Below are 25,351 nucleotides of genomic sequence, written 5' to 3'. Positions count from 1 at the left end.
TATAATAGCGCCAAAGAGTAATAACTATATGATGTATTCGTAATTCACTCCAAGTAGTAGATTCAGTACTTCATAGCTGTGTATGATGATAGACGATTGAGTACATATGATAGACAACGGTGGATAGATAAACAACAAGGCGGTGCATTTCATTCTTCAGACCATGGAGGCTCACCTTATACTTCCATGCTCAGACATATGGTTTATGACTTTGCTTGCTGGACTGGTTTTACTTGAACCACGTGGGTGGAGGGTCTATGCTTGAACTTCAAAGGTCAACCCAGTTTACACCTTCTACTAAATCCCCCTTTGTCTTACACTATCCATTACTGATTAAGACTTCAGTAGCAACTCAGACAAGGGGTTGGTTATCACCCTCTGCACGAACTTTAATATTAGCTCTGGTAGCGGACTGCTAATCCTGCACATGCCAATCTCTGGGTCAACATTTTGACAGCTAAAAGGGTATAATATAAGAAATCAAACTAGCGAAAGCTTACGATCTAACCTTCGACCTGAGGCGATGAGACGAGATAGTCCATTGAGATAATAATGTAATCAACGAACTTCAGGCTAGAAGATTATATTTGCTTTTATCTGTATTTCACATCAACTGTACTGCCTGTCCATTATCTTCTTTGCTGTCATTTAAGTGTGTTATGTTGGGCGTTGGCCTTCCAAGAGGTACAGCGGACGTGAACAATGGAAAGACCATTTTGGGCCTTCTTCTTGCTCAGACTTTAATTCAAATTGGAAGGTTATACTGTGAGATTAACATTTTGAATAGAATGATTTAGTAACCCAATAATTACATTTTGAAAACAGAGTCAGTAAAATACTTATTCACTGAACTAGCCACCAGAAAAAAAAACAATGACTGTTATGGAAAACAAAAACTAAAATACAAAATTGATTCATAATTAGTCAAAATACCACCTGATAAGTCACCAAATTAAGGTCATATCAGGTCAACAGACAATCGGTAATCGTCTTCCCATCTATCAAAACATTACGGTACATACGTGCAGGTACCATCATGCACCGTGCTAAAATCCAGGGACGACGTGTTTACAACTTTGGTATATCAGTCAAAGACCGGATTTTGATCACGTGACACCACTATTGAAAGTGTTTGTTTCGCCGGATTGCGACGGTCACGTGACACCAAATTAAAGATATAAATTGTAGCTCCCAGACTAGATTTGGTAGACGGAATTGAAGAAAACTTAACTGGCAGCAGTGAACTGAGTACCAGTCAACGAGGACTTCATACGCAACGTTATATATTTCCAAGTTCAGCGAAAAAATATCAAAATGCTTTCTGTTATTGCAAGAAGAATGGCCGCTAGAACTGGTAAGTACCAACATTTTCGATATTTCATTCAAATTTTCAGATATATATATTTTTTTGTTTTATATTTTTTTCTCTCTATTACTGGTAATTGATGAGTGCATGTTTGGTCTTTACATTAGGACAGTAACGCGTTACTCCATCGGAGTGTTTTCTAACGATGGTAGATTCCATTATCACTACTCTTCACCCATCACGTTTGTTTTGATTTTCAATGTGTTCATTCAAACATAGGGAATCATCAGAGATGAAACCTGGTTAGGCAAATCGTAGCTGGGAGTTTTGTGTTTATCAACAACCGCTGTGGACAATAGCATCGTAATATTATTGAAGAGAATGTATGAATCCCAGAAAATTAACTCTATTAATATTTGACTTTTACAAAACAAAACATTAAAATAAACATTGAAAAACCAACTCGAAGCACTTGTAACCAAATTAATGGTCGTGGGCCACTTTTATCTGCAAATTTGTATTAATTTCTTTCATTGAAAGTAATCGAGTGGGGCGAACCATATCGCCTTCGCTGACTCGCAGTAAATTTTAACGCGACAATCCAAGAACTTTAGGTACTATAAACACACTATGTGAAAAGATACGCATCTCATCTGTCGACATACGACCACGTTGCTTGCCACGGTATGACAATCTACAGCTGATTGAAACAACAACACTGTCACTGAAAGCGAGGTTAGTAACCCGAGAGTATCCGAATCGTGAACCGCACGTACACAAAAATAGTATTGTGATTATATTAGACGCAAAACATGGATAGTTCATCCGGGAACTCTTTCTTTTTAATGACTCAGTCTATGCAAATATTCTTGTACATTTCATCATCGCGTAACTTCAGAATGACATTGGAATTAGTACATGGCCCAGGTAACAATTTGGATACTCACCATTGGCAAGGTCGATCACCGACAGATGAAATGGACCCTTCGCTGACAGAAGTGATTAGACGTGATGGGACACAACTTTCAGATCATACATACCATTAATAGTTCTAGAAATGATAAATATTAATCAGAGAAAATATATTGAAATATCTCACTACAAATTGATCCTTCCGTTTTTGGCACGTATATCGTGCATAGTATTTTGTCAATTGTCTACGATACACATGCACGTAGGCCTATAATGCCTCCATTTAATTCTGTGCTAACCTAAACACATGGTAACGTTGTTGACATCATGACTCAGGTCACCATATGGTCTCCATACTGAAATATACTCTTACAATATCACTACTGTGGTACATTTTACCTCTAAATGTTTGAAATTCTGTTTGAAATTTCGTCACGCTCTTTTCATTGTAACAAAGAGTACAGTTTTACGCGACTGTTAACAGAGAGTTACTACACCTCAGCTATCCCAGCCAGACGCACTGTCGGCCGTGTATTGTCTGGTCATCGCTTCATTAACTCGAAAGCCGCGTGTGCATGTTTTTTACAAGTATTATGCACATATCAAGCTGTGTATGGTTGGCAGGCGAGGTATCAATTACACCCCAGGCCACTATGGAGAATTCTCTATAGTGGTCTCTGAGATTACATCCACTCGTACCAACATACGCCCTACAATCCATGTCCATGTTTTTTATATACTAGTCGTACATGTATGTAGTGTTATTCCTTTTGTAAACTGACTGTATGACACGTAAGTCTGGTTCGATACTTCTCCGGGTATGCTCAAACTATTACCAGGCAATTTAAATTGTACAGAGATCTTGTATATAAAAACGAAATTCAGAAATTTAGACTTAAGACTTACACTGTGACTTATATAATTTAACATGGAGTTTCTTTGCAAGAAGTTACTAATCGAAACAGTCTTTTTTTTTTGAGAGTGTGGGCTTCGTAATAGGTCACCAAAACGCACTTTCGATCGCTTCTGATTTGTTCCAACAACCGTCAGTTAACGACTTGTAGAAAAAGAAGAGAAAGATAGTCGTGATAACAAAACAAATACATTATCCACAAACTTATAATCGACTGTAATGTCATAAAACTTTGTTGATGTTTTTTTTCCAGGCGCTCTTACGCCACGTCGATTCCTGGGCCAGTTGGCATCAAGGAACACTGCGAAATCTGGACTTCCTTTCACAACTGCCAGTGTGCTGATGTTGATCGTTGTTGCAAGTTCTGTCGAATCATGGGAATATGTAAGTACATGACTGTATATGTATGTTATTGAAAAGAGTCTTTCAAAGATTTAGTCGATACATGGATGATATTGATAGCCGTTAAATTTAAGTTGCAACTTCGTAAAAATGGAATACATTTGCGGATTATAGTGCATTTTGTTGTAACATCTGCCATTGTGTCGATGTCCCGGATGAACCATCACAACATTAACAGTCGACAACAACATCCCACGACTCACCTCAGGTCACTGATCTATATTGTTATGATAACAATGATGAAAGTATGAATTAGAGGTGACGCCGTCACATCATGACGTCATCTATTAGTATACTTTGCCCCACACGTCATGGTAGCTGTATGCTCAAGTTGTTTCTAGACTGTATTCTAATTTCTTCTTTGTTCCTCAGTTTTCAGATATGAACAGACGGTGCACGGATTGGAACCTCCTGAAAAAAAGGCGTTGAATGTCGAACGCAGACGAAAACGCACTATCAGAGAGACAATTCGAGAAGGCTAGCCGTCATGTTAAAAAATAAAACATTAACGGAAGTTGCAATCAACTCTAAAAACATTTTTCGTTGAATGTTCAGCAAGCCTTGCAAGAACAACCAAGAGGGATGGGATCGTCGCATTTGACCGGTGACAGCGTTGTACATCGCCGCTAGCATCCGACACTGCTTTAATTCCTTCAAGATACTATGGACATTGTAAATTATGGTGTTAAAATTTATTGGATAAATTCGAAGAATTATTACGATTTTACTGTTCGTACTTCGTTGCTCTTCACGCACAGAAATCCTGTAGAACATAAAATACATCACTTTAATATTGAATCCAAAAATTACGTTTTTTATCATTATTATTTTGTAGGGACTTGCCATGAGTTTAGTCCTTTGATTATCCGGAAAGTGGATTTTATGCTTCATTACGGGAGATTATGTGTTTTTATATTTAAAAAAATAATGAAAGTGTTGAAAAAAAATGTGCTTGAAAGGAGTTGATAATGTTTGTAACAAAACAAAATACACAAAAAAATAACAAAAGCAAAATCAAAATAAACAAAATATCATAACGATGCACGAAAGCGTGAAAATTAACCAAATTTATCAGAAATAGAAAAGAGAGCCATTTCTTAAATGCGTTATTTCTATTAATTGTCATTTTCATTTGCATAAACTATAGTTTTAACGTATTTGTCTCAGCAGATCAGGGAATATCTTGTTCCCGTTACAGCTAGCTTGTGTAATTGGTTTTTACATTTTTTCCAAAGCACAAACAAAGGAAACGTACAAAGCGAAGACATTTTTATTTGAGTACAACTAACCAGTGAAAATACAATTTTAAAAAAAAAGTTACAGATTAATTTCAATCCATAAGTTGTGATTTTTGTTGACACTTTTTGGTCCAAGAACTTTGGTCCAAGAACTTACCACCACCAAGTTTTTGATATTAAACGGGTAAAAGGGTATATCAACTGATGTTAACTGTGTAATGTGTACAAGTTACTTCTATTCATTTAATAAAATGATATCTAAAGTGTATATATACTTGACTAGTGGTTGCTATTCCTGGCTGACTGGATGTGTGAAAATGATACACCGACCCCTGACACGAACTTTGACACCCAGTATGTAAAATCAATTCACTTGCATTTCAAGAAATAAACTGACTTGGTCCCCTCCTATGAGTTATATGCCCTGAATTATACTCATCACGAAATGAGATATTGTTATCAAGTTACATACACACTGTCAACGATAAACCGATGAGCCAATATTCATTTAATTTTTAATCTCTTTGAATTAGCTGTTATATGTTTACGTATTTGTAACCTCCCACAAATATCTTCAATAATTCTCGCCATAAAAAATTCTTTATTGTAAGAAACTGGCATACAGTTAAACACAATCTCCTTGGTTACTTATCTTTATATTCATCATCTCTTAGATTCCATATTTCAATATTTACGCAGTTTTATATCAAAATCGGATATCTATGAAATTTCCTTACCCATTTCAATTTATATTTATTGGCCCTTACCTGCGCCTGACCACCCTTGGCTGGTATTAACCTACCCTTGCCGATGACATAAGGTCGTTGATTCTGCTAGATCCCACCATATGCTCACCCTAACTCAGTCTATCCATAGTGTATTTATGTGTCTGCAGTGAATTGTCGATTGCAAATATTAAACTAAAGTATTCTTGACAACTGTATTTATTTGAAATAGTATTCCATCTGTATTAAAATAGAATTGTACATTTGATCACGTGACTTGTGGCAGTCAATGATATATACAGTAATTTTCGCAAGATTATGTTAGACCATAACATTCAGTTATGAAATATCAGAATAACTCTCACCATGAAAATTTCTTGCCCAACCATTGCAATGAAACTAGCATTAGATAAATAATCACTCTTTTCGATATGAATCAACTACATCGTTAGTTTGAAACAGAGTGTGAAGAAACACAATCAACTCCATTTCTTTTAGAAAATTCCTCCTCCATAAACATAGTAAATGTGCATCGAACTGAGTTTTTAAACCCTTCTCCGGCATAAAAGCGCATACTCCGAAGGACAGTTATTTTGTGCAGCGTATTTGGAAAACTCCTAACAAATCGACTTTAAAAATCCTTGTCGATGATAGAGAAAACGACTATCAAATTTGAGATAAAATCCCTTCTCAATAGTAGGAAAAAAGGGAGACCAAATTAACAGTAAATCTCTTCTCCACGACAGAGAAAGCTCGGATCAAAATGACCTCGACTATAGAAATGTTATCCGTCAAGTTGAGGATTTGATTATAAATTGGATGTGCCGTTGTAATTCAATACACCTGCGAGCCAACCTAGTTACATATATATGTTTGAGTTGTTTTCCTCTAGGGTAATACATTCAAAATGTTGTCCTATGTATAGTAGCAGTACACGTACGTCATGTAACAAAATAACTCGGTGCAATTAACAAAGGGTTGTTTACCACTATGTGTTGTATCGCACAGGTGGAAATTATACCACACGTACACCAATCGAGTAGTGTAATATGACAACTTGTAAAACACCAACATGTAATCACAGTTCTATAATCATCATTATTATAGTATTTATTTTCATTTACTAGATGTTTACAAGTGTATCGCTACAGCATTGCAAAAGTACATAAAAACTACTACACTAGCAGTACGTGTAACTGGAGTGTTATGTTTCAATCAGACAACCACAAGACATTTACTGAGACTTGTTAAAATGCCAATAACCATACATGATTGTACATGTTGATTTAGTGATCGACTGTATCATTTTGAAATTGTCATCGCATTGAGGGCATTGATTTTTGGGTGCGGACCTAAAAATCATTTGAATTTGATTTATTTTACTATACTATGTGAACAGTTATACAAATACCCACAGGAGATTCAGTACAATTTATGGTGTACAATACTAATATGACAAGAAAGTCAATTATATCTAACAAAAACACAGTTTTATAAAAACGCTCCAGTTGCATGCTTTTATCACGATACAGTGCTGTTATCGATTCATTTCTGATAAATTCTTGTTCATGGTCAACCATGATGTGATATTGTAGTAAGTAAATTAACAATTAAGATTTAATTTTCGGTGTATTTAAACCTAGCGTAATTCATTCAACTCAGTGACATTAATATGATTATTAATTATTTAAATCAACTTCATGTTTATCGCTGCCAGTACACTATAGATGTGATGAACAGAAATCGACTAAAAACGAAATTGACATTTATCTTGGAATGTCATTGATTTTAGTTTTTTATACCTATGGCTATCCATCATAGTGCATTGCACATACAGAAACTTTCAATCATGTATCCTCATTTTTAGACTACGTTGTCCTTCACTTATTCATAGCATATGTTTACATCAATCAGCTGGGTTGCAGACACTAGCTGAGTTCAATACCCGAAAATAATTACCTGACCGGAAAGCCTCATTTGTAAGGTCAATGCTATGAAACCCAAATATTGCTTTATGCTGATGCGCCCCATTGTTCAGTAAATGTTTTCGCAAAGTACAGCGGTATTGCATAGACTTTTCATTTCTGAATGAACAAAAGAGATTGGCACCACGCGGCAGTGCAGTGGTTCACATTACTTTACTAAAGCGTTGTAGTTCCTATGGAGGAAACATAAAATATATAGTTACTGTACTGGTATTAAATATGGTATACAATCGCTGTATTCTATTATGGACGGTTAATATTCTGCTCACCATTCCCCATAGTATCATTTAAAAGAGTATTTTGTATTGAGTGGCTGGGTAGCATGATGTACATTAGACACGTTCTGCGCAGACTCAAGAAAACATTAACAGTTGACAACACTGCTATGTACAGTTACTGTATACAGTAATTATTATCAAGTCTTGTGAAAAAGCACTAAAAAGTAAAACCCTTGAAAAGATTAAATACATCAAAACAATTTGTTGTAAGTCGTTAGGGTTCATTTGCATGATATGCTAATACTTTGTTGACACCAAGGTTGAAAAAAATAGAACGGATATCCCAACAGATGGTAAGGGCGATACCAGTTTTTTGATATGTTTCATGGCACTATTTACCCCACATTTCTACTCCGGCACGAAAGTTGTTGGAAGAATAAGAAATTAAAAGTCGGCGACTGTTCCTTTATTACATCGATTTCTGTGGCATAACTACTACATGACTGCGTGAACACCTAAAACTGTAGTGTTGGGGTGGTGGTGTGGTCTTCATGTTACTCATATGCCGGCATTATGGTGAGAAACTAATGAAAATAAGATGTTGCCATTACATGAGTCATATGGAAATACGACGCGGTCATGGGAGGTGAGCGACCGAAAATGAAAACAAATTTCCCAACCTCCCTTACATCATACAACGTGCAGACTTTGTTTTTAATGATTTTACAATGTGAGAACTAGACAAATATGATCGCCATATGAACACACTTTATCAATATTTGCAATAAAAAATCCATTGGTGGAAATATACGTTTGCTTCAATACTTTGGCATGGTTTAATAAAAAGGGGATTCCAGATTTTACATATCACGGTCAAGGTTGGGTATTGATAGTTATGAAGGGTGATGACCACAACATGGTTTTGCTCAAACATGAATGTATTAATTAACCGTGTTTGTAGGCAACCTGTAAAATAAACTCTTCTAAATTGATTTAAAAAAATATCAAATACACATGTTGAAGAAATCTCTCTCCAGCTACTCAAATCGCTAATTGTATTTTCATTCCAGCAATTTTCCTAAATACATTCACCATTCACCCACACTCGAATGACCCCCTCCCCACCTAACACCTGCCACCAGAAAATCCAAAGTGTCGTTAAAACGTGTTTCATTCTTGAATTCAATTCCGCCTTTTTTCAGTTTTTCTGTTTTTCTAAAAATCAAAACAACAACACAAAAGCGTTCCCAAGTCAACAAAGCAACAGACACATTGTAGTGTGTAGGCCTACGTGTACAAATATGGGCGTGTACTTCTCCCACGACCAATCCAGGGACGCGGTGTACTGTCGACGAGGGACAATGGAGACGCAGATAGATTATGACGTAGTGATCATGTGACTGTTTGGGTATATATTGTTATTGTGAGGGCAAAAACAGCAGAGTTGCGGCATTAGTTGAAAGAAGCTGTACAATTTTTGCACCTAATCACCGTATTTTATCTCAGACGAAACTATCAAAATGCTTTCATTCCTCACAAGAAGTGTCCTCATCAAAAACGGTAAGTGATTTCATTACATCGTAAACATTCAAAAGATCTACATTTACGGAGCATTCATTTAATGAATATGAAAAACAAAATTCATTTTATTTTTGCACAAAGAGGTTGGGGAAGAGTTGTAACGTAAAATCATCAAATGATGCGCACCAACGTCAGAAAACAAAAATAAAAATTGTCAAAAATTTAAATTCACAACGACTTCATTTACAGCGTCTCAGCGCGAAACGCATACCAAGGTTTGCAAATAGGTGAAAAACGTTACATTTAGATTTGTTTGTAACCTAAAAAGATTCAATTTGTCTAAAAAAATACTTTGAGTTTTTAAACTGTCAACACCCCTTTGAAAATGTTTTAAAATATAGAGTTGATCAAAAATGATGCCATTTCATTCACGAGAAACGACGCTTGAAAGCTTTCAGGAAAACATATTGCATCAGTTAGTTACAGTGTTTTTAGACGCGACTCTTTTTCCTCCAAGCGACACGCCCCTGGTAATTCTCTCCAAAAGAGCTTTTCACCGTAAACAACGTTGACCTAGAATCAATGTACACATGTACGAAAGCGAGGCTTGACTCAACTCTGGGTGAACTCTATGAGGACAAGCATCAAAGGCACACTAAATTGAAATGATAGTATAATTACTTCTAAACCAACAAGGACAGTGTATGAAACTACAAATATGCCGTGTTATTCACCATGTTTTCATTTGCTCATCTATTTTGTGTAAATTTCAACATCGCGTAAGACCAGTAGCAATTGCAGAATGAAATGGATACAGGATAACAATAGTTACACCACGGTGGGTTCAGTATGATTACAAATGACACAGTTCAGTTTACAGCTTCTAAAATGTCGAGTACTTCACAGAAATATCTAGTGCATAAAATTTAGGTACAAAGATTTTTTAAATAATGAAACCTGCAAATTAGAATAGCACTTTACCCGCCATCTTATACCCTTAATTGAAATTCAAATTCGAATCATTAAAAAAATAGCTCATTTACAAGGTGAGTGCAAGAATATGTGAAAATATTAGCATTTTCATTGAAGTTTGATCAATATTTAGTCCCGTAAGTTTACCTCGAATTTTTATGTCTTTTTGTAACTGTTTTTTTCAGGCATTGCCATGTCACGTCGACTCATGTCGCAGATGGCGACAAAGAACACGTCAAACTCTGGGAGACTTCCCCTAGCAGTAGGCGGAGTGCTTGTACTGATTGTCGCCGGAAGTTATCTGGAAACAACTGAATACGTACGTATAATAAACATTTCGCTACCAATGATAAAAGTTTGTGTTACAGATGTAAATAGCTAACCTCAAATCACTTAGTAGCACTGGGATTTTTAATTTTTTCATAATTTTTCGTCTGTTTAAGCTGTTTAAATGATTGTCCGGTGATCAAAGACTGATAGCAGATCTTAGCATCCAACTTTTAAATTTACAACTTACTTGGTCCGCACAAATTAATGATTATTTACATCAAGCCAGTGTATACAGAACCACAGACACACATTCACACAGACACAGACACAGACACAGACACAGACACAGACACAGACGCAGGCAGGCAGGCAGGCAGACAGACAGACAGACAGACAGACAGGCACAGACACAGACACAGACACAGACACAGACACATAGAGACAGACACACAGACAGACAGACACACACACACACACACATACATACATACATACATACATACATACATACATACATACATACATACATACATACATACATACATACATACACACGATAGCGAAAAGTTACACAATGACCCAATAACCCCGGCTTTATTGGTCCAAAAAGCTTTGATCGTATAACTTACACACTATTCTCGTATTCATTTCAGAATTCTGATTTGCGCAGACGTGCTATGGATTGGGACAAAAAGTGAATGCTACGGCGGATGCAACCAGACATATGAAAAAACAACACTTTTTTAATGAAACAAGTTTTCATAAGTGATCGTGTTTTCATTGAAATTTATTCAAACTTATCGGAGATTCACAAGAACAGATGTGAAGCACTCATATCATTGACTTTGAGATTGCTGTAAAAAGGACAACGTGATTCTATACTGCTTTCATTCCTAAAATGTATCATGGACAGCAAATGGTGTTGACAACGCTTTCCTTATGAATCAATGCTTGATGTTCTCGGCAGTTTAACGCACAAGTCTTTACACCAAAAACTCTTTCCACTAAATTTATACTAACTTTTCCAGTGTTTCTGTAGGAAGAATTAAGGCGTAGTGGTCATTTTGAATACCTTCTATCAATGGTATATTACTGATTTTTCGCTCTTTTTCGTTTTGAAAGTACTATTCAAGATGTAGCTGAAAAATGAATAATATCAGAAACAAGTTTGGTATTTGTTTATTTAGGGTATCCAAGCACAGCGTCAAAAGTAAAACCTTCCATCAAAGCTCAGTTTAATCTAATACGAAGACTACCACCTAACTCGTATGGCCTTCAAAGGGCCAGGGGACAGCAACGTTTTTTGTCACATTTAGCTGTTCTGGCGTGGGGGAGTATCATGATGCGGGGAATAAGAGTATTATTAACTTTAGTACGGTGACCACAGTCACGTGCAAGTGTTATTTGTTCGTGTTGTGAAAAAAAATTGCCATTGCAATTATGAAAAGTGACTTTGAATATTTTATTTCGTGGGGTTCATGTACTTTCATACTGGGTCTTCTCAGGTTATCAGCCATTCTTTTAAGACTCTTCTTTTTTGGTTGATTTTGTTATCAAGTTCAATTTCATTTGGACTATGGAATACTATTTAAGAGTACCGCTACTGTACATGTAGCAAAGACGTGTCAAAGTCCAGACACACATTCAAAATAAATAATAGATAAAACTTCTTTATTTAGTCAAAGTAGGTTTAATTGTATACGACCACAAAAATGCCACATTTTTACTGAAATGGATTTTAAAGGAAAGGACTAAACAGGGTATTGTTTTAGAGTTTGGTAATTTTGCCAATGTAACAAGTTACTTTATTGATGCAATAAATGTTAGTTGAATTGTATACTGTGAGTTGTTGACGTGTTTGTACCTAGTTGTTTGTACCTTGAATCGAATGTACGTGAGGAGTGTTGTTGAGAGAGTTTAAAGTACTGTGAACTTGAACATTCAGTGGTGAAAATGGGATTACTTTGACATATCGATGTTGTTTTCAAATTAAGAGATGAATAAACTTGAATGACATTGACCTTGTCTCCCTAGACACAGCACTTGTAACAAGGGTAAAGCTATTGACAACAATGCCATCAATTCAAAGGTTACATTCTAATATCCCTAAGCCTACTTTAACATGTCAGTCTGACAGTCTCCTTCACTTTAAATTTATTTTGCTCGTGTTCCCAATTTGGCGGGAAAAAACAATAAATCCATAAAACCCCCATGTTTTCAAGTTTTATTAAATGACAGCAATTTATAGCTGTGTTCAAATTTTCAGGAAATAAAGGAAATGGAAAAGTCTGTCATATTTGGTGGTTTTCAATAGACCGACCCCCTGCAGTCAAAAGTCTCCAAAAACTTTGAAAATGAGCAACTGTTACGAGTCACTAATCTAAAATATATCCATTTAGGACATTTTGGTAAATTTTCTATATGAACTCTAAATTGAAGTCAAAAAGCATTTAAACTTTGTACAAACAGTGACATTCCGTTGCGTAACAACATAGGTCTTTGACATCTCTACATGGGGTGTTTCTGAATTGTTTGTACCAGGTACGATTGAACTGTCAACAAGTTTTATTATAACATGACTATTTTATGGTCTTTGAGATATGAACTTGTATTATTAATCTAGGGAAGGTGATTGGATATTAGATCTCAGATGATGTCTTTCATAAGACTTAACAATACGTCATACTCTAAGAATAGAGATTTTGTGTAAACTTTGAAATGTATTTAAGTTGGGTTTTTAGCCCATCTCGAGAGGAGAGGCGGAGACGGAGATTGGTCATGTAATAAAATCAACCAAGTGGTTAGCTTAGGCGTTCGTTGAACCAGATACGTATGTTTCGTTGTGAGTTCTACTCAACACAATCCAAGTCGGTACGGTACCTCGTAGAAGAGATGGTTTGAGAAGAAACTAGTTGGTCGGCTAATTCAACGTTATAGTCTTAAATGGAACAGACTGACGATTGGAACAGCAGTGCGAGTGAGTACTTCCCCGTTTGAACATTAAATAACGATAAACTGCACAGTAAGCCGATCAACAGCGTTTCACAACAATTGGAAACTAAGTTGTCGTCAGCGCATTCAAAGAGGGGTTCAAAACATCTACGTGATGTTTTACATTGTAAAACATCAAGAGTCAAACGTCTATAGTCGAACAAGGGGAGTCAAATTCGTGATACACATATATCTTTACTACATGTATGAGAGTACACCCCCGGGTTGTCAACACAGGTGAGTTTTAGTGCGTATTACGTATGCACATAATTTTTCTGACACTTGGTTAGAGCATAGACAGTGGAGGGGAGATCTCCCCTCCACTGTCTATGGTTAGAGACTGTCACTTTTAATGATTCAGTAGCTGTTCCAAAGAGTGTCTTCACCCTGCGGGCCAAACGTCTAATCCAGTGGTCGAGTCATATTTACAACCCTACAAATATATATTACGTCATTCTTAGTACAACGCTTGTAACAATGTTCTCTTTGTAATCTCCCTGCCGAGTACTAAAATTCCGAGCAGTCGCCGAATTACTTTCACATGAAACACCAGTATTCGAATAGAATATCTTCACCTTTCAAAATCTCATTTGCACTCACCCGTAATAAAGATGACTATCCTTAATATAGAGAACAAGTTATTGGCAAATATCCGAGTCACTGTCTCCAAAAAAAATTATGGTCCCTGGGAAGGATTAGTTAGAAATAGTGTTGTAGGATTCTTACATTTGTACACATTTCACAAGCGTGCAGCATGCAGGAATGTCGTTACTTTTGACCACTGTTACTGTATATGCAGCATGATATGCTTAAAATAAATTAGTTAGTTACAACCTTGTGTGCTTATTTTCATTTCTCTTATTGTGGTAACCAAATGACTAACTCTTTCCCTTGAAACTGGCTCATTCTCACAAGCCAGGACATATCTTTTCAGCTGATGTAACGAAAAAATGGGATGAGGAAACCAACGGCAGCAATGGGTGTCGTAAAAGAGACAGTGATTTTTTTACGACGATGCGTGGGTTTTGATGCGATGACATAGTACATGTAATATGTCCCGGGCAAGCACCTAACAGCATGAATAGCTATGTTGAATCATTACATATGTAAACTTATGTAACCTTTATTAATATACTGATACATGTACAAATCACGCACTGATGTAATGATTGCTACTCTGCCCCTTTCCTCCATTGGTTGTTTGAAAACAAACGTTTCTAGGTCGACAAACTTTCAGGAATTGTCAGCCAATCATAACATTGATTCATCAATACACGCTGATACTACGATGATCGAATTAGAGATAAGGAGTTTGTTCTGAAATAAATGTTCCACCCCGGATGATGACGTCACGATCACGTGACATCTAGATCCAGGTACATTTGTGATATTTGTTTCTGTTGGTGAGGACTGGTAAAGAAGGTGAGAAGTGGATAAAACTGAACTTTAAGCAGAGAATTGATATTTTTTGAAGATCTAAGACTCCTTACCTGAAAGTAATAGCAAAGACAAAATATCCACTGCCATCACTACACCATGTTTTCTTTGTTCGCTAGAAGTGTACCGACTATCAGACATGGTAAGTGAGAATTGTGTCTTCTAGACGTTTACAGACTCCTTATAGAAAATGTATGACGCAATGAAAATTTATCAAACGCGAAGCAGTTTTAATTATGATATGTACAATTGTTGACGTCATCAGAGAGTGAAAAGTGCTTTAATTTAACGTAAATATGATAGATTCAGTTTTTACATGCAGAATCATTACTTTTTCAATATAGAGTCATTTTTTTCGGGTATATACCTAAAATACACTTTTCAAAAATTCTCTAATGATATAATTCATTCTGTAGAAGTTAATCATTTGACGAGCCATCGAACATGATTGAACAATAGCAACAAAATAAATTGACCATGAGGAAAAGAAACAGAAATGTAAAGAAAGTGGTACAGTACTAAGTCAATATTAAGAGACGAGACTTTTAATAGCAAAGAACTCGACTTTCTGAGTTTCAAGTTCGAGGTTATTCAGCGCCACCCTCTGTGGGTTCAAAATAATTGTAAACAGTTAGTGAATATAAGTTAACAACAAGTCGTATCTGAAAAAAATATTTGAAACGTGTTTGTTTCCATAAATATAGTTGCTCAATTGTCTAAAAGATGGACAATTGTTTTGGAATTATTTTAATTGTAAATTGATTAAGTTTACTTGTACTTATTTCATGACAAAATTAATGCACTGAGTAGGTAAACATTATACGTGCCGTTTGGCTGGTTATTTTCAAGTCTCTGACAACAATAATGGCAGAAGGCAAGAGTTAGAATCTCTGCTAGCCTATTCACACACAAAAAAGCTTTTAATATCAGGACCTCGGGACAATGAAAGCGAGGTCTCTTTCCTGAACCTTGGGTGAACTCTGTCTGCATAACACGACGATGCAAGCGCTGCACGTACGCCAACATGTTATCACTGCAAGACTTCTTAAAGTAATTTATAACACCAACATTTCATCTCATCTTCGTGTTATTCGTGGTGACAGATTCGATTTAATTACGTGTATTTATTCCGTCGCGTAACATCACTGAATAACTAGCTAGTGAAAGCGATAACAGATGTAGAAATTAGCCTGGTGTATTCTTTCAGTGCATTCCTCTAGATCAAAATATGCACAGTAAAATAAAGAAGAAAAAAATGCAACCCTAGATTACTTTATCAATTTCAATCCCAACTACATACGTTTAGAAGTTTAGAAAGATACATATATATACAAAAATGGAATAGTAAACATATCATAGTACCTGGAAAGAATCATACATTTGGAACCCACCTTCCTTATACATAGCTAAATTGTGTTGTGTTTATATATTTACTTTCTGCGTTACTTATCACTTTATTTTATCTGGAATACATGGGGTTTTTTTTAGATATGGTAAGACTCGACATACATGTTTACAAGAGATATAATATGCGATAAATCTTTTTATTTTCATTTTATTATTTACGTTAGTATGTTTTTGATATCGCAACAAAGCACGATACATTTTTACGTCACATTAAGTTGATCGGATAGTTGTTAACATTGTGCAGGGTTTGATAAAAGAATACCATACAATGTAAAAAGGGGACCATATGTTCTGACTTCTGTTCAATTTGCGTCAAAGTAAATCGATTGGCAAGCCTCAGTTCTCAGTTTTACTCTGATCAGACCACATTTCCTTCTGTGATGCAAACCACTGGACAATGTCGGCAAGTCGCATATTAGTAATAGGTAGAGGCATTTCAATTTCAACAAAGAGCGCGACACCACGCGGCAGTCAGTTCAAGGAAAAGTTCGACAGCGACTTGATTCACTCAGACATCTTAACCTGACCACAGGCAGTGTTGTCTGGTCATCGCTCTTTTTAACAAGTATTAATCTCGTGTGCTTTCCAGGTTTTGTATAAGGATTAATGCTAAGCTTGATTGACAGTCAATATATATGATACACACATTAGTATGCGTGGTCCGTAGGCAAACATAGTTTCAATGTTTAGATGATATTTCAGTAATCATTGAGACTGCTGGCACATTCAGTTCAATTCAGGACAATCGACTCGTGAGAGGTATTGGGAAATCAATATCCATAACAGATGTTACATGTTGTCAACCCACTCGCTTTAAAATCTAGATTTGATATTATGGTTTTATGAATTGTCACCATTCAGAAATTAATGATTATATAACAATTTGAATATGTGTGTGTTAAACCTACACTGGCTGCAACTGGACATTTTGTCATAAGTAAAATATAACCAAAAATATATTCACTAAAAAATTAATAAGTTACTTATGAAAAAGAAGACGCTGTATCTGTTAATCAGTACACCGTGAAAAGTATTGCAATACCTTTGGGTAAACGTATTTTTTGTACCCGTATACACTATAAATGAAATCAAATTGATTTTTGGGTCCGCACCCAAAAATCAGCGCCCTCAATGGCGATCACGATTTCACCCTGTTTCTGTGTTGCATATGAATAATATTGACCACTGATTAACATGTACAATTCTAATTATTGGTATTTTAACAATCAAAAATATTATACTTCAGTTACAACTAGTACAGTTCTAACATGGTGACAGACTCAAAACCAAGCTTTCTCTCAAGATTTAAACTTGCCACTACACCACCTACAGATAATGTTGACTACTAATTAACAGATACAATGTCTTTTTATAAATAACTGATGGAATATAATCATCTTTAGTTATGAAAAAAATGTCTCATTTGCAGCTAGTGCAGGTTTAAGTTATACATATACACGTAATACGTTTCTATAACTTCGACGATTATATGTATTTTTTTTTCACAGGAATCGGTATGTCTCGCCGGTTAATGGGACAGCTAACAGCTAGAAAGTCTACAACTGCTGGAAAGCTTCCTTTTACAGTTGGTGGAGTGTGCTTATTGGTCGTTGTGGGAAGTTCTCTGGAAACATTTGAATATGTAAGTAGGTCAATCAGTTTCAGGGAAAAACATTCAACGAATATCACACGCACGTTACATGTATAAGTGTATGTCACGGTGTGTTAGGTAAATTTGTCACGTGACATGCACCCGAGCACAAGTATGGATAAAGAAGATACACCTTAGAACTTTGGCATTACACATGGCCTTCTGTTTCCAAATTGCGATTAATATGCAATCATTCTTTTTTTCTATTTCAGATTACAGATTTGAAGGAACGCTCCATGTATTGGGACTTGCCAAAAGGAAGAAAATGAATCATGCTGAAGTAAATACTGAAACCAAAAAGTTTACTCAAAAGCTGCCAGTCAAAAATCCAAACAATACTAGAAATTGTATTCTGACAGAAAAGTATTTGCATTGTGAATTTAACTGCTCGTGTACATGCATGTACCAAACAATTCCCGCCAAAATAACATCGGCAAACATATTTACAGTTCTCATTATTTCAATTTTATGCTAGTGTAATATTTTACAGTTAACAAAACTTATGATTTTTTGTCAAAATATAGGTTAATATTTACATTGCATTACACTGTAAAATTATAAATTTGTAAATAATATTTCCACTGTTTTTGACGATAGCTATGCAGGGGTTAAAGGTCCAATGAACAAAGGTCAAGAAAGGATAAGGTTGCTACACTGGATTTTTGACGACGCATCCTAACATGTTTGAAAAAAAAAATTAAATTGACTAAATTTATTTATCACCCGTAAAGTCTGTTGTTAAATTATAATGATGTTTGTAGGCTTTTATTGGAAAGAAATCATTACAAAAGCAGAAAAAAACAAAAAGAAGTAAACGAGTAAACAGACAAATCAATAACAAACAAACAAACGAAAAACTACTAATTTGTAAAATTTATCTTTCCATGTCTCCTGGAAATCATCTTCGAAAGAGTAGGACGAAAGGTTATAGGGAGAAAGAAATTGTATCCTATTTGTATACAGATTATCGTTTTATAGTGTAAATTGAAAAGTTTATTGTAAAGTTGCTGATAGTGAACTTTGTTTGCTGCAAGACAACATACTGACACCCTCCGATCATATGACATTGTGTAGTCATTTCTCAAAACATTTGCAAGAGGGCGCTGCCTCACAAAAAAGTCGAGACAGTTAACACACTGCACGATTTGACTTTTAAGGGCTCTTCCATTTGGATAGTTATACAATTTTCCTAAAAGAAGAAAAACATATTTACATCTTAATCTCTTCATGGAATAGTTTTTTTACAAAATGTACAGGCATTTGTTTTACAAAAGACGAAAACAAAGAAAAATTCAAGTAAATAATTGATTTTGAAGAAATTAGAAAATTTGTTCCAGCAAAGCCATAGGCCCATTTATAGTTGTAAAACAAGCATCGTCAAAAAGGTTCGTTTTTGTTAGTTTGGAACTTTTTATGAGAGGTGTGTCACCACCACACAGTATTGGAATAAAACAAATAAAATTATCTTTAAGGACAAAAAATATCAAATGATCTAATTAATGAACTAAAAATTGGGTAAAGGTCTATACATTTACTTTCCTCACCAAGTGTAAAGTAACCATTCGTATAAATGCAATAAATTTTACCTGTTCTGTACTTGAATACGTTGATGTTGTTACTGTATAGTGTTGTACATTGCTGGTGAATGATGCATGGACATGAATACAGAAGGAACTATAACTGTTACATGACACTGATCATTTAATAAGGCATCGTCGTAAAACCACAGCCTCTTTTACGGCACCATGCAAGACGCACGGTATCGTCGTAAACAACAACCTCTTTTACGACACCGTCCAAGCTGTTGCTTCAGCAGATATGTGTGCTATGGCTTGCGACAATGTTCATAAGCCGGGAACGCGGACTTGAGACTTGAGACTTTGGAAGTCCCTTCCCGGCTTTCGTAGTTTTCGATTCCTGCGATATATAGTAAGTGAGAAACCTTTATAGTAATCATATGATAAAATAATAGCAACCTTATAATACATTGACTGTCTTTATCCATACAGAAATACACGAACGTACTTGATGCTTTTTGAAATTTGAAGTTAAGTCATAACAGTACAAATTACTTTACAGTTTCAGGAAAAGTTTTTAAAACTCAGCAAATTTGCTGCATTCTATTTCACATATTAATACACCATGGTTACGTTTGAAATTCTTTATCCCCCCCCCCCCATGTACATATATACACGTACATGACTATCTATCTAATATGACTATCTAGACTACATAAGAATATCATCAAAAGGTGGACGGTTAAAAAATGTTTTATGGTTACTCTATCTCTCTGGTCTGCAACCTTACTTATGAAATTTCTTTCTTGGTGAGAGACTCGAATTTTGTGAAGTTGTGAGTACGGTCAAAAGTGAAATTCTTTTGTTTAGACGAAAACATCCCATCCACATTGCAGGTGGTATTCGATTGCAAGACTCACTAGACTTGAAGCACTTTATAAGCTTTGCTCTGATTGGGTAAAATATGATGGAAACTTCTAAACCAGTACTTATCTGCATATTGTTAAATGATTCTTATACGTATGCTGTCCAACCAGTGGGAACCTTGTATTGTAATGTCTTGATGTTGTCTCACAGGATATGAAATGCTACAAAGTATTTTGAGATCATCTTCAATTACTACCGCATGAACATTCATTTTTACAAAAACACGTAACAGCGAGAGAGAGAGAGAGAGAGAGAGAGAGAGAGAGAGAGAGAGAGAGAGAGAGAGAGAGAGTGAGGGAGAGAGAGAGAGAGAGAGAGAGAGCAGCAGATGAGAGATAAAGCAAACTGCTGTCAATGTAAGTGATCTCGCGCCAATTATAAGATTAGGAGTGTTTTAATTTAGATAAGAGGAGAAGAATGGACAAGGCGTCTTTATTTAGTCAATAAAGAAAAGAGAGAATTACATACAGCCTCAGACTTTTAGTGGTCTGAGATATAGCTGAGAGCAAAGTAACCAGGGAAAGAAAAAGAGATAGTTTTAAAACTCAACGAGTGAATTGATCAATATCACACACAAAATAAGTTATATTGCACCACAAAAATTGATCATTCAATCGATCAATCATTCAACTTAATAATCAATCAATCAATCAATCAATCAATCAATCAATCAATCAATCAATCAATCAATCAATCAATCAATCAATCAATCAATCAATCAATTACTTGCTCGCTGCCCCCTGTGATATCACCTGAAATTCCTGGAAACACGTGTTATGGTTTTATAGGGGCCTCTAACTTATTGACAAAAGTAACTCTCTACTTCCTGCTCTCTCTTCCAGCTGCTTACATATTGGGGAGTCAGTCGTGATCTACTGCCAAGATGGCGTCATACCAACAGGTACAGACGATAGCTGCTATTGATGATAATTTTCTGCTATGTGGAATCTGTTGTGAACTTTACAAGGTTCCTAAGATCCTGCCCTGTCTCCACATTTTCTGTGAAGGGTGCTTAACTCAGCTGGCTGACAAAAATGGTGGTCACACATTCAGCTGTCCGCTGTGCCGGAGATCATATGCTCTACCCCAGGACGACGTGTCCAATTTTAGAACAGACATCTTCCTGAGTGGACTAGTAAACGACAAACAAGGCGACGCAGTAAGTAAAACAAAGAAATGTGACGCTTGCAAGACTGGAGATGTTGTAAAGGTGTGTACTGACTGTCCGATGGCAATTTGCGAAATCTGTGTTCGGGTTCACAGAAATATTCCTTTGACTCACGCCCATAATCTCATGACCCCCGAAGATTATGAGAGTTCGAAGGTGAATGACCCAGCTTCTGTTCAACAACCAGTATATTGTGACAGCCACCCGAACATTGAATTAAAGATGTACTGTGTGACATGCCAAAAGGCAATATGTTCAGAGTGTGGGATGGTTGCACATTATGAACACAAACATAGATATCTGAAGGACTCTGCCGATGACTATGTAAAGGAGTTGAGTGGAATGGTGGAGAAGCTGAAAACAAAGTGCCAAGAAACCAAGATCAGTATGACTAAAATACAGGAGACGTCAGAGAAGCTAGAAAGTAACTATAAGAATGAGAATCAGAAAGTGAAAGAACATGTAGAGGAGATCACACAGCAAGTTAAAGTAGCTGGGCAAAGACTCCAAGAAGAAGTTAAACACATCTACAACCGACAGAAAACCAACCTGAATGCACAGTTCAAAGAATTAGAGGGTCTAGATAGTGACATCCATGCAGTTGAAGAGTATGCTACCAACTTCATGCAGCGTGGCTCACCAGCACAACTGATGTCATCAAAGACAGCCATGACAACACAAATACAGCATCTCCTGAAAACCAACACTAACCCTACACCAATAGAAAGTGGCTATCTGCAATTTAAGCCGTCATCAAATATAATTGATGCACAAACTATGGGAAAGGTGACAGACAAGCGAAGTGTATACGTGTTAGAGGGTATTCCACAGCCAGCCAGAACCAATGAAATAGTGCAGGCAACTTTACGTCCAAAGTTTCAATTAGAGTCAAGAATTGTAGCAAGTCATGTAAAAGCTGTATTGACAACACCTACTGGTGTTGAAGATGTGAAAATGATAGAGGCCAATGGTACATTTTTTGTTAAGCTTTCCTGCACACTAGTAGGGACGTATAAACTGTCAGTTACAATAGACAATGTACAAGTTGAAGCGTCACCAGTAATATTCCAAGTAACTGCACGAAAGGGGTTACTGTATAAATTTGGTGTGGGAGGGACTGGGGATGGGCAATTGATTAAACCATATGGAGTAACCCTGACATCACAATGCCATGTGCTAGTATGTGATTATGGCAACAACAGGTTACAGATATTTAATTTACAAGGGCAATACCTAAGGAGAATTCACTTCACTGATTTGGGTAAACCATTCTCTCCAAAATATGCAGTTGTGGTCGGTGGTAACATTTTTGTGACAGACGATATGAATAAACAAATAATTGTCTGTGATGAAGATGGGAAACTGGTCAGAGTTATCGGGAAAGGTGAACTGAATTCTCCTGTCGGTATTGCATTTAACCAATTGAATGGTCAACTTTATGTAGTTGATAGTGGGTCATTTTGTATTAGAGTTTATACTCTAGATGGGGTGTTAATGAAATCGTTTGGTGAAAAGGGAAACAAAAATGGGCAGTTTTCAAAGACACCAAACTGCATCACTATTAGCAAGGGTGGGCTTGTATATGTGGCTAGTGAAAGACAAGCCTTTTCATGTGTCTTTAACTCGGATGGTGAATTTTTATATCAGTTTGGAAAATTTACAGACCCAGAAGACATGACTACAGGGAAAGATGGCTGTGTGTATGTCAACGATTACCAGAACAATAGTGTCACTAAATATGATTTGAAAGGGGTCTTCCTTAGCTGCCTTGTAAGTCGAAGGGATGGTTTACACAGCCCCACTGGAATCTGTGTATTTGACTTTGAACCACTACCATTGATTATTATTGTTGATCATGGGAACAGCTGTATAAGAGTATACTCCCAATAAGATGTGTACACCTTCATATGGCACTTCATCTGTGTTGATGAAACATTGTGTATCAGTAAACCATTATTCAAGGTTGAATGTTATATTTGAAAGATTGGACAGCACATAATGAAATTACTGTTGGTCACTGCCAGAAATGACAGTATATACATATACATGATACAGCACACCTGATAAATATATAATGTGTGCATGCTAGGCAAGTTAAGGGGTCAGTGTTTTTATGATTCACATGCAGCTTTAACTTTTTTGTTCAATATAGTTCTGATTAATGGTTACATGTTACATGTATATTCATTGATTATAGTTATCTGAATAAACTATATATCAGTATATCTATCTATCTATCTATCTATCTATCTATCTATCTATCTATCTATCTATCTATCTATCTATGTCTGTCTGTCTGTCTGTCTGTCTATCTATCTATATATCTATCTATCTATCTATCTATCTATCTATCTATCTATCTATCTATCTATCTATCTATCTATCTATCTATCTATCTATCTATCTATCAGTTTCAGTATGATATGAATTCATTTCCTGTGTTTAATCAGGAATGGTTTTATCCCCAACTACAACCAAACAAAATGTAGCTTGCTACCCCATTTCTACACATTGCGAATGTGACATGTACAATGACTAGTTCAAAATCATACCTATTACCAATATATTGCTTTATTGATTGATCAATCAATCAATCGATCTGTTAATCAGTCAGTGAGCAAGATCTGTTGTCTTACCTTTTTGCAATTGACCTACCATAATAACAAGATTCACCATACGAAATCCAGTTCTCGAAGCAATAAATCTGTAGAGAAGGAATTTTGAAAGGCATAACACTAGAATACAATCTGTCAATCTGTGCAAACATGAATCATTTTTTTTGTAGATTATTTTAGCTCCTTGCGATTCAGAACCTACCTATTTTTCAGACATTTTTGTGGTCACTGATGTAGAATATAGAAATCTTTCACATACAGCTTCTATAATGACCTTTTAAATGTACATAAAACAAGACATAATGCTTCTAAGATTAAACGATAAAGAGGCTGAAGCTTTCCTCTTTTCTGAAACCATCCGAGCTAGACATTACTGCCCGTTTTATGTTGATGTTCACTGGCCTTTTTTTGGTACAGCCAAACAAACCAACAAGAAATTAAACTGTCAATGCCAGGCTTTCAGATAGCAATATTGACCATTTTTGAGAAATTTTGCCATTAAAATGAAATGAACTAACATACCGCCGAACAGACATCAAATGCAGACTTCAAAACATTGGTGGGTCCACATGTCTATGGGGTGAGATCACGCGCCAAACTAGAATTCCTTTATGTATTTTATTATAAGGATAAAATCGTCAATGAACGATAAAATAATTATAAAATTAACAAATAATGATAAAATAATGACAAAATACTTAGGAATTCTAATTTGGCGGTGATCTCACCCTATACATGTCTGCGTTTAGTTGTAATACCTGGTTTGCAATAAATGTTTTAATTCATTTAAACAAAATGTAGCAGTTTTTTTATTGGTTTCTGCGTCGCTGTATTAAACAGAACCAGTGAACGGTAACTTGAAACGGGCTGTACTATATTGCTGATGTTGTGAGTATACTGTAGTTGCTAGTTATAGTGACTATTGAATCGCATTTTTATCCATCTAGGCAGTTAATATAGTCGTACGCTCAATTAGGATTATATAAACATTGCTTGTAAACTGATTCCTAAGATGGCAACCCTTAGACCCAATCTGATTAAAATCCGATGTAGATGTCGGCTAATCGTTCATTGCTATTTTACCTTCGTTATTTTGCCTGAATTGACCTTCGTGGTACATGTTTACGTTTTTTATCCTGATCGCCTCCTCTACGATCAGGCTAAAAACGTAAACAT

At 35.9% G+C, this 25,351-nt stretch overlaps 2 protein-coding genes and 3 long non-coding RNA genes across 5 annotated transcripts; all 5 read left to right on the top strand.

Annotated features, from left to right (window-relative positions):
* Positions 1-1,195: 1,195 nt before the first annotated feature.
* LOC144438812 (uncharacterized) lies at positions 1,196-5,028 on the top strand. Its single transcript, XR_013481085.1, has 3 exons — positions 1,196-1,354; positions 3,385-3,515; positions 3,906-5,028. It is a non-coding gene; the product is annotated as an uncharacterized LOC144438812 (long non-coding RNA).
* Positions 5,029-9,107: 4,079 nt separating this feature from the next.
* LOC144438666 (uncharacterized) lies at positions 9,108-12,299 on the top strand. The gene is made up of 3 exons (XR_013481077.1): positions 9,108-9,259; positions 10,378-10,511; positions 11,116-12,299. It is a non-coding gene; the product is annotated as an uncharacterized LOC144438666 (long non-coding RNA).
* Positions 12,300-14,803: 2,504 nt separating this feature from the next.
* On the top strand, positions 14,804-19,541 carry LOC144438824 (uncharacterized). The gene is made up of 3 exons (XR_013481086.1): positions 14,804-15,032; positions 17,806-17,939; positions 18,161-19,541. It is a non-coding gene; the product is annotated as an uncharacterized LOC144438824 (long non-coding RNA).
* Positions 19,542-21,275: 1,734 nt separating this feature from the next.
* LOC144439304 (E3 ubiquitin-protein ligase TRIM33-like) lies at positions 21,276-22,797 on the top strand. Its single transcript, XM_078128583.1, has 2 exons — positions 21,276-22,530; positions 22,763-22,797. Exons 1-2 carry the CDS (start codon positions 21,276-21,278, stop codon positions 22,795-22,797), a joined length of 1,290 nt encoding a protein of 429 aa, XP_077984709.1.
* An 86-nt stretch (positions 22,798-22,883) lies between these two features.
* LOC144439303 (uncharacterized) lies at positions 22,884-23,450 on the top strand. The gene has a single exon (XM_078128582.1). The coding sequence runs from the start codon at positions 22,884-22,886 to the stop codon at positions 23,448-23,450; it is 567 nt and encodes a 188-aa protein (XP_077984708.1).
* The last annotated feature ends 1,901 nt before the right edge of the window (positions 23,451-25,351 follow it).

Source organism: Glandiceps talaboti, chromosome 8 (assembly GCF_964340395.1).
Source record: "Glandiceps talaboti chromosome 8, keGlaTala1.1, whole genome shotgun sequence".
NCBI classification, from domain to species: Eukaryota; Metazoa; Hemichordata; class Enteropneusta; family Spengelidae; genus Glandiceps; species Glandiceps talaboti.
The sequence above is the reverse complement of the archived record's forward strand: the minus strand, read 5'-3'. Positions and strand labels throughout refer to the sequence as shown.

Excerpts from the sequence above, each read along its gene's own strand:
- LOC144439304 (XM_078128583.1), top strand. The coding sequence starts at position 21,276 with ATGGCGTCATACCAACAGGTACAGACGATAGCTGCTATTGATGATAAT. Across the intron at positions 22,531-22,762 it reads GAAAATGATAGAGGCCAATG|GTTACAGATATTTAATTTAC; the intron begins GTACATTTTTTG and ends TGGCAACAACAG.
- LOC144439303 (XM_078128582.1), top strand. The coding sequence starts at position 22,884 with ATGAATAAACAAATAATTGTCTGTGATGAAGATGGGAAACTGGTCAGA.